The 10,032-nt window shown below is 45.9% G+C and overlaps 1 protein-coding gene across 1 annotated transcript; it reads left to right on the top strand.

The window, feature by feature from the left end:
• Nucleotides 1-13: 13 nt before the first annotated feature.
• LOC119292026 (probable receptor-like protein kinase At5g24010) lies at nt 14-1,689 on the top strand. The gene has a single exon (XM_037570852.1). It carries the CDS (start codon nt 17-19, stop codon nt 1,436-1,438), a length of 1,422 nt encoding a protein of 473 aa, XP_037426749.1. The 5' UTR covers nt 14-16; the 3' UTR covers nt 1,439-1,689.
• The last annotated feature ends 8,343 nt before the right edge of the window (nt 1,690-10,032 follow it).

Below are 10,032 nucleotides of genomic sequence, written 5' to 3'. Positions count from 1 at the left end.
ATCCGCCCCCGCCGCCATGGCCTCCCCGCCGGGCCCCGCCCGCCTCGCCGCGCTGCTGCTCCTCGCGCTCCTCGCCGGGCCCGCCGCGTCCCGCTTCGCCCCGGCGGACAACCACCTCATCGCCTGCGGCGCGACGGCCCCGGCCGTCCTCCCCGACGGCCGCCGGTTCGTCCCGGACTCCGGCTGCGCCTCCATGTCCCTCCGCTCCGCGGCGCCCGCCCTCCCGTCCGCCGCCCCCGGCGCGCCCGCGCCCGCGCCGCCCTCCCCTCTCCACGCCGCCGCGCGCGTCTTCTCCTGCCACGCCTCCTACGACCTCGCCGTGCGCCGCCGCGGCCGCCACGTCATGCGCCTCCACTTCTACCCCTTCTCCCCCGCCCTCGCCTCCGCGCGCTTCCACGTCGGCGCGGGGGGGTTCCTCCTCCTCCACAACTTCACCGCCTCGTCCCCCGTCGTCAAGGACTTCCTGCTCCCCGTCGACGCCGACGTCCTCGTCCTCACCTTCGTCCCCGAGGCCGGATCCGCCGCCTTCGTCAACGCCATCGAGCTCTTCTCGGCGCCCGACGAGCTCGTCGGCGACATCGCCACCCTCGTCGCCGCTGCCGGCGTCAACCGCACCGACGGGCTATCCTCGCAGGTCTTCGAGACGCTCTACCGGGTCAGCGTCGCCGGCCGCAAGGTCACCCCGTTCAACGACACGCTGTGGCGGACATGGGTCAACGACGAGGGCTTTCTCGTCAACAAGGAATCGTCCAGCAGCAAGGCATGGTCATTCGGTGGCCGGATTGCTTACCCCAAGGACAGCAGGTTGATGACCCGGGAGGTGGCTCCGGACAACGTCTACAACTCGGCGAGGTCGGTGAGGTCCGACTGCAATCTGACATGGGATTTCCCTGTGCCGGCTCGCAACCGGTACCTCGTGCGCATGCACTTCTGTGACATTGTGAGCAAGGCACTGTATCAGCTCTACTTCAGTATCTATGTCAATGGTCATCTCGCAGTGAAGGATTTTGACATTTCCAGCACCACTGGATACTTGGCCTATCCGTATTACATCGACTATGTTGTGGACGTTGAGGATGAAGGGATGCTGAAACTGGCCATTGGTGGCTCCAAGATGAGCCGACCTGGAGAAGCGAGCGGTTTCCTGAATGGGCTCGAGATAATGAGGATGAACAAAACGGGTGGCGGCATGGACGGGGATTTCCCTGCTGTTCTGGACATGGGGTACCTGGTCAGTAAGGGGTTTGGGGAATTCGCTCGCTCACTGCTGTGTGGTTTAGTCTTCGCCGGGCTGTTTTTGGTTTTGGTCATGCTGGTGCTGAGGTTGAGGACCGAGCTGAAAAATAATGGCACGCTTTGGTTCAGCCAGTCAATGGATTCTGGTGAGGGGAAGTTGGCTAAAGCATATCAGCTTGTGCCCACCAAGACAGACTATTAAGCAGCATCAGATTTGAGAAGCTTCAACTGTTATCTGTATCTGATGACCTAATCTTGTGCTTCGTTTGTAAGTATCGTAGTTTTCTAGTTCTACATTTCTACGCCTTTCATGGTTGAAGTCTCAATTGTTTGAGCTTGGCCAGTGCAGAACACAACTATTGTGTGTACTTCAGAATTAAGTTGTGCTTGTATTGCTACTACTACGATTACCTCTATCCAGTAATTAAAATATGATGGAATACCTGTCTGTGATGTCTTTTTTTTTTATCATGGTAGTATGGTACTATAATTCCATTATGCACTTAGGAGAATCCTTCCTGTGAAATGATTGGTTATATTGAAGACATTACTGGAAGCAAAATATTTCTTACAACTGAAGAATGATTTAGTTGTTGTGAGGGGGAATCTGTTGATTCAAACCAATTAAGAAGTAGTTGCAATGTTCCTTGTAGTCATCTCATCAGTAAGCACATCTGTAGTCTGGACTATTTGTGTAACCATGTCCCACAAAATTAGCTAGTTGAATACTTGAATTTATGTTTGACGCGTGGTGGATTTAGTCTCAGTGCCTACCAGATTATGATGCCTTGGGAATTTTACTCTCATACTTTGCCTATTGTATTTCTTTTGTGTTTGTGCAGTGTAACGTTTTTTTATCTACCCAGCACTAAATGAAGCACTAATATGTAATAAATGAAGCATTAAGTGAAGCAGAGAAATACCTATCTTATCCCAAAAGAAATTCAGTCTGATGCATTTTTGCATTCGTACTAAAATGAGAAGCTTGAATGCATTAGCAGTAGTAGATCTTAGATTTTAGGAAAACTAGTGATGTCAGGTAAACGGTTTTAATAATTTTCTGATCCCTTCACTTCGGAGAGCACTTCTTTAAAGTTCCATTGAAATCTTCAGTAGTTCTTTTTTCCTCTAGTGTTGTGTTAGCTTTTATTAGTTATTATAAGACTTCTTTCACGAAACTGTGCAGGGTATATAGTTGTCTTACTCTGCTTCTTTTCTTATGCATTATCTCATTATATGTGCCTTCTCAAACTCCCGAGATCAGTTTAATTCATAGTGACTGAGTAGCTGCAGCTCTAAATCTTGATGCTACCTCTTGTTTCTGATTCTCTTGTATTAAGAGTTTTCATTGTTGACATTTTGCACACACCGATGGTTTAATTTGAATTTAGTTGCTTTATTAAAAAAGAACTACATGAATCATTCTTGTGAAATAATTTGTTCAACTGAAATTGCTGGAATTGCTATGTCAAAACATATCTTGATATTGTTGCTTGATTTAGTTTCATAGGTAGCAATCTTTTTGTTTAAACTAATTAATAGATAGCTGTAACTTTTCTTGTAGTTCCACTGATATTTGGAAAGAAAATCATATTGCTACCTCATTACTTCATCAGTAAGCACATTCTTTAGTCTGGACTAGCTTCGTAACCACGTGCATAAATTTAGTTAGTTGAATTACATTTGACTGCATGGTGGATTTAGTCTCACTGTCCTACTCTCCTATTATTTTCAGTGTGTTTGTGTTTGTTTAGTGTAGTATTTTTATCTGTCTAGTACTAACAAAGTACTACAACAAAGCCTTTAGTCCCAAACAAGTTGGGGTAGGCTAGAGCTGAAACCCATAAGAGCTTGAAACTAACTCATGGTTCTGGCACGTGGATAGCTAACTTCTACGCACCCCTGTCCAAGTCCATGGCTAGTTCTTTGGTGATATTCCAATCAAGTTTGGTCTACCCGGACGGCCCGACCTCTCTTGACATTATCAGCATGTTTTAGCCGTCTGCTATGCACCGGAGCTTCTAGAGACCTGCCCTGAATATGCCCAAACCATCTCAGATGATGTTGGACAAGCTTCTCTTCAATCTGTGCTATCTCAACTCTATCCCGTATATCATCATCCTGGACCTGATCTTTTCTTGTGTGGCCACACATCCATCTCAACATGCGCATCTCCGCTACACCTAACTGTTGAACATGTCGCCTTTTAGTCGGCGAAAACTCAGCGCCATACAACATTGTGGGTCAAATCGACGTCCTATAGAACCTGCCTTTTAGCTTTTGTGGCACTCTCTTATCACAGAGTACGCCCGAAGCTTGGTATCACTTCATCCATACTAGTGTGAAGTAAAACTGTAGAAGTAGTGGATTACTTATCCTAGTTTTATTCTCTAATGCATTTCTGTGTTCATACATACAGTTCCGTTCATCAGACTAATCAAATGAGAATGTGTTAGCACCAGTAGATCTTTAGTTAAAAAAAACCTTGATTGATTTCAGAGAAACAACATTACTAGAATTTTCTGATGCCATCCTTTTGGATAGCGCTCCAGTTTCATTGAAATCTTCAGTAGTTCTGTTTTGGTATACGGTTGTGGTTGGCTTTTATCATGATACTTCTTTCGTGAAACTTTACAGGGTATATAGATATTTGTCTTCTGCTTCTTTTGTTGAGTATATCTGTCCCTTCTCGCATTCCTGAAATCATTCTAATCCATGGTGACTGAGGAGCTTTAAATATTGATGTTACCTCCTTTTCTGTTTGTCTTCCATTCAAAATTTACATTGTTGATATTTTGCACACATCGACGGTATTATTTGAATGTTGTGAGCCATCTAGCACACACAAAATTTGTGGTGTATTCCTTTTTGACATTTCTGGTACTTGACCCTGCTGACTTTTCCAAACATCTCTGAAATTTATGTTGCACTCTCTCTATTGCCTACTTTGATGGGTTGGCTAGTTCACCTCATCTCTATCAAATACCATGCTTCCAAAGGAATACCTATCTTATCCAGTATTTTTGGTCAGTCTGATGCATTTTTGCGTTCATATGGTTTTGTTCAGCAACAACAACAACAACAACAACAACAAAGCCTTTAGTCCCAAGCAAGTTGGGGTAGGCTAGAGGTGAAACCCATAAGATCTCGCAACCAACTCATGGCTCTGGCACATGGATAGCAAGCTTCCATGCACCCCTGTCCATAGCTAGCTCTTCGGTGATACCCCAATCCTTCAGGTCTCTCTTAACGGACTCCTCCCATGTCAAATTCGGTCTATCCCGCCCTCTCTTGACATTCTCCGCACGCTTTAGCCATCCGCTATGCACTGGAGCTTCTGGAGGCCTGCGCTGGATATGCCCAAACCATCTCAGACGATGTTGGACAAGCTTCTCTTCAATTGGTGCTACCCCAACTCTATCTCGTATATCATCATTCCGGACTCGATCCTTCCTCGTGTGGCCACACATCCATCTCAACATACGCATCTCCGCCACACCTAACTGTTGAACATGTCGCCTTTTAGTCGGCCAACACTCAGCGCCATACAACATTGCGGGTCGAACCGCCGTCCTGTAGAACTTGCCTTTTAGCTTTTGTGGCACTCTCTTGTCACAGAGAATGCCAGAAGCTTGGCGCCACTTCATCCATCCGGCTTTGATCCGATGGTTCACATCTTCATCAATACCCCCATCCTCCTGCAGCATTGTCCCCAAATACCGAAAGGTGTCCTTCCGAGGTACCACCTGACCATCAAGGCTAACCTCCTCCTCCTCACACCTAGTAGTACTGAAACCGCACATCATGTACTCGGTTTTAGTCCTACTAAGCCTAAACCCTTTCGATTCCAAGGTTTGTCTCCATAACTCTAACTTCCTATTTACCCCCGCCCGACTATCGTCAACTAGCACCACATCATCCGCAAAGAGCATACACCATGGGATATCTCCTTGTATATCCCTTGTGACCTCATCCATCACCAATGCAAAAAGATAAGGGCTCAAAGCTGACCCCTGATGCAGTCCTATCTTAATCGGGAAGTCATCAGTGTCGACATCACTTGTTCGAACACTTGTCACAACATTATCGTACATGTCCTTGATGAGGGTAATGTACTTTGCTGGGACTTTGTGTTTCTCCAAGGCCCACCACATGACATTCCGCGGTATCTTATCATAGGCCTTCTCCAAGTCAATGAACACCATATGCAAGTCCTTCTTTTGCTCCCTATATCTCTCCATAAGCTGTCGTACCAAGAAAATGGCTTCCATGGTCGACCTCCCAGGCATGAAACCAAACTGGTTTTTGGTCACGCTTGTCATTCTTCTTAAGCGGTGCTCAATGACTCTCTCCCATAGCTTCATTGTATGGCTCATCAGCTTAATTCCACGATAATTAGTACAACTCTGAACATCCCCCTTGTTCTTGAAGATTGGTACTAATATACTCCGTCTCCATTCTTCTGGCATCTTGTTTGCCCGAAAAATGAGATTGAAAAGCCTGGTTAGCCATACTATCGCTATGTCCCCGAGACCTTTCCACACCTCAATGGGGATACAATCCGGGCCCATCGCCTTGCCTCCCTTCATCCTTTTTAAAGCCTCCTTGACCTCAGACTCCTGGATTCGACGCACAAAACGCATGCTGGTCTCATCAAAAGAGTCGTCCAGTTCAATGGTAGAGCTTTCATTCTCCCCATTGAACAGCTTGTCGAAGTACTCCCGCCATCTATGCTTAATCTCCTCGTCCTTCACCAAGAGTTGGCCTGCTCCGTCCTTGATGCATTTGACTTGGCCAATATCCCTCGTCTTCCTCTCTCGGATCTTGGCCATCTTATATATGTCCCTTTCGCCTTCCTTCGTGCCTAACCGTTGGTAGAGGTCCTCATACGCCCGACCCCTTGCTTCACCAACAGCTCGCTTTGCGGCCTTCTTCGCCATCTTGTACTTCTCTATGTTGTGTGCACTCCTATCCAGGTATAGGCGTCTAAAGCAATCTTTCTTCTCTTTAATCGCCTTCTGGACATCATCATTCCACCACCAGGTATCCTTATCTTCGCTTCTCCTTCCCCTGGACACTCCAAACTCCTCTGAGGCCACCTTACGAATGCAAGTCGCCATCTTCATCCACACATTGTCCGCATCCCCTCCTTCCTCCCAAGGGCCCTCCTTAATGACCCTCTCCTTGAACGCCTGAGCCACCTCCCCCTTGAGCTTCCACCACTTCGTTCTAGCGACTTTAGCCCGCTTATCCCGCTGGACACGAATCCGAAAGCGGAAGTCAGCAACCACCAGCTTATGCTGGGGTACAACACTCTCTTCAGGTATCACCTTACAGTCTAGGCACGCACGCCTATGTTCCCTTCTCGAGAGGATGAAATCAATCTGGCTAGAGTGTTGGCCACTACTAAAAGTCACCAGATGTGATTCTCTCTTTCTAAAGAGGGTGTTGGCTACAATCATGTTGTAGGCTAGAGCAAAGCTTAAGACATCGTCTCCTTCTTGATTCCTGATGCCATAGCCAAAGCCCCCATGCGCCCCTTCAAAACCTGTGTTAGATGTACCCACGTGGCCATTGAGGTCTCCTCCTATGAAGAGCTTCTCACCAATCGGTACACTCCTAACCATGTCTTCCAGGCCTTCCCAGAACTCCCTCTTGGTGTTCTCATTGTGGCCTACTTGCGGGGCATACGCGCTGATAACATTGAGAACCAAGTCCTCAACTACCAGCTTGACCAGGATAATCCGATCCCCACGTCTCTTGACGTCTACCACTCCATACTTGAGGCTCTTGTTGATCAAGATGCCTACGCCATTTCTGTTTGCAGCCGTCCCCGTGTACCATAGCTTGAAGCCGGTATCCTCCACCTCCTTCGCCTTCTGTCCTCTCCATTTGGTTTCTTGGACGCAAAGGATATCAACACTCTCCTCACCGCTGCATCAACTAGCTCCCGAAGCTTCCCTGTCAGAGACCCTACGTTCCAGCTACTAAGCGAATCCTCCTAGGCTCGGCTAGCTTCCTTACCCTTCGCACTCGTCGAGTCAAATGCGAAGACCCTTGCTCATTTTCCACTACATCCGGGCGCCGATGTAGCGCGCCACTAAGGATGCGACGACCCGATCCTCGCTCACTTGCCACCGTATCCGGATCAAGATACGGCGCGCCACCTGGGGGGTGACGGCCCGGCCCTTGCCCATTTTCCACCACACCCGGGTTCCGATGTGGCGCGTCGCTGAGAGGGTTACGCCCCAACGAAAATCTTTTGGGTTTCATCTCCATAAGAGTGGCTGAGTTTTTACGTTGGCTCGCCAAGCCTATCACAACCCTCCTCCTTTACCCGGGCTTGGGACCGGCTTTGTTCAGCAAACTAGACAAATTAGAAGCTTGAATGTATTAGCACTAGTAGATCTTTTTTTTTAAGTACTCCCTCTGTTCACTTTTATAAGGCTTTGTAGATGTTTCAGATATTGTGCAAAACAGCTCAACTTCACTTGTCTGAAACGACTTATAAAAGTGAACGGAGGGAGTAGTAGATATCAGGAAAATAGAATTTTCTGATCCTGTCACTTTGGAGAGAGCTTCTTCAAAGTTCCATTGAGATCTTCAATAGTTCTGTATTGCTCTACTGTTGTGGTAGCACTTACTATGAGACTTCTTTCGTGAAACTGTGCAGGGTCTATGGTTAGTTGTCTTGCTCTGCTTCTTTTTTAAGCAACACATGTGCCTTGTCAAACTCGAACTCCTGAAGATCATTTTAATCCATGGTGATCTTGATGTCACTTCTTGTTTCTGATTCTCCTGTAGTAAGAGCTTGAATTGTTGACATTCTCCACGCATGTACGGCATTATTAGGATCTTGTTGCTTTAAGAGGAACCTCTTGTGAATGGTCTTACATACTTGAAATTTGTGGTGTATTTCCTTTCCGACTATTTGACCCTGCTGACTTCTTCAAATATCTCTGAAATTCATGTTGAGCTCCCTGTATTGCCTGCTTCGATGGGTTGGCCAGTTGGCCTCATCTCAACCCAACGACTTTCCTCCAGAAAATTAACAGATATGGAGAATCTTAGATTTGTCCATTTTCTTTGGGTCCAGTGATGTCTGGGAAGCGGTATTAAATATAATTTTCTGATCTTGTCACTTTGGAGAGCGCTTCTCCAAAGCTCCATTGAAATCTTCAGTATTCTGTTTTGCTCTGCTGTTGTGGTAGCACTTACTATGAGACTTCTTTCCTGAAATTGTGCAGGGTATATGGTTAGTTGTCTTACCCTGCTTCTTTTCTTGAGCATTATATGTGCCTTCTCAAACTCCTGAAGATCATTTTAATCCATAGTGGTCGAGCAGCTGCAGCTCTAAATCTTGATGTTATCTCTTGTTTATGATTCTCCTGTAGGAAGAGTTTGAATTGTTGACATTTTTGCACGCACCTACTGTGTTATTAGAATCTTGTTGCTTTTAAAAAGGAACCTCCTCTGAATGACCTTGCACACTCAAAATTTATGGTGTGTTCCCTTTCTGACTACTTGACTCTGCTGACTTCTCCAAACATCTCTGAAATTTATGTTGACCTACCTGTATTGCCTGCTTTGATGGGCTGGCCAGTTGGCCTCATCTCAACCCAATACCATGCCTCCAGGAAAACTAACAGATATGAAGAACCTCAGATTTATCCATTTATTTTTGGTTCAGAATATAAGTTCAATCAGCCCATCTAAACATAAATGGCCCATCACTCCCAACTGGCCCAACCCATCATTCCCCATTAGACGTGCCTCTGTATTGCGTCGACATTATGTATGTCAATTTTAGTGTTATGGTAAACACTGGGCATACTGATTGTTACTATGTGTATCTTAGTAGTTACAACTGAGCCTGTTTTGTTGTAGTTTTGAACTTCAATTTAGCCACTAATTTCCATATCTTCAAATATAAATAAAAAACATTTCGGAAGAGTCCTTTTCATACCTTCTCAAATGGAAACCATTTAAGAGGAAACCTGTCGTAGTCGTGCTGTTTTTTATGGTTTCATTAGTATCATTTGGCTGTAACAATCTTGTAGGGTTGCAGTCATGTGAAGCCGTTTAGCTATTAAATAGTTTGTTGAAAGATTAGTTTGACTTGGTTTTACGAGATACCAGGCTTGCGCATGACATCCCTGATTATTTCAAAAGGCACGCAAGGCATAATTTACTTGCATGACCCATATGAATGAGTTGTTGTAGCAGATAACAACCATTAGTTGACAAAGTGTGATGATAACCGTCGAATGTCAAACTTTAGTATCTGAGGATTAAATGAAAGCTGCAGAGTAACCAGCCCAATGTCAAAATTTATTATTTGGTGAAAGGTAATTTGACTTGAACCTGGCTTTCTTACATCTACTCCCATATGATTCATCTTTATCAGCTCCAATACCTCAACCATGCAATAAATCTTGCCAAAATGTTTAGTTCCTTTCTGTCTACCTGTATAACGCGTTTGATTTCCTTACTTTGGAGGTTGATGTTTTGGTAATGGCTGGCTGTATAGAAAGGAATGCCGACACGGGTTCGATGTATGTGCGCTCTCCCTCCAAGGCCATACACATTCCCAGGATTATGATGCAAAGGTGCTTTGAGTAAAGAGACGGCATATGGATGACAACTTCTCCTAGAAAGCCATGACCTGGGTGGGGGCAAACTGTACCCCAATGTTCCACAAAAGGATTACCAGGATGTGTCACGTTAAAAGGTATGATGCTCGACACTTACTCATGTGTGGTTGCTCTGTCCAATGCTTTAGCACTAGAAACGAGA

The sequence above is a fragment of the Triticum dicoccoides genome, chromosome 4B, assembly GCF_002162155.2.
Source record: "Triticum dicoccoides isolate Atlit2015 ecotype Zavitan chromosome 4B, WEW_v2.0, whole genome shotgun sequence".
NCBI classification, from domain to species: Eukaryota; Viridiplantae; Streptophyta; class Magnoliopsida; order Poales; family Poaceae; genus Triticum; species Triticum dicoccoides.
The sequence above is the reverse complement of the archived record's forward strand: the minus strand, read 5'-3'. Positions and strand labels throughout refer to the sequence as shown.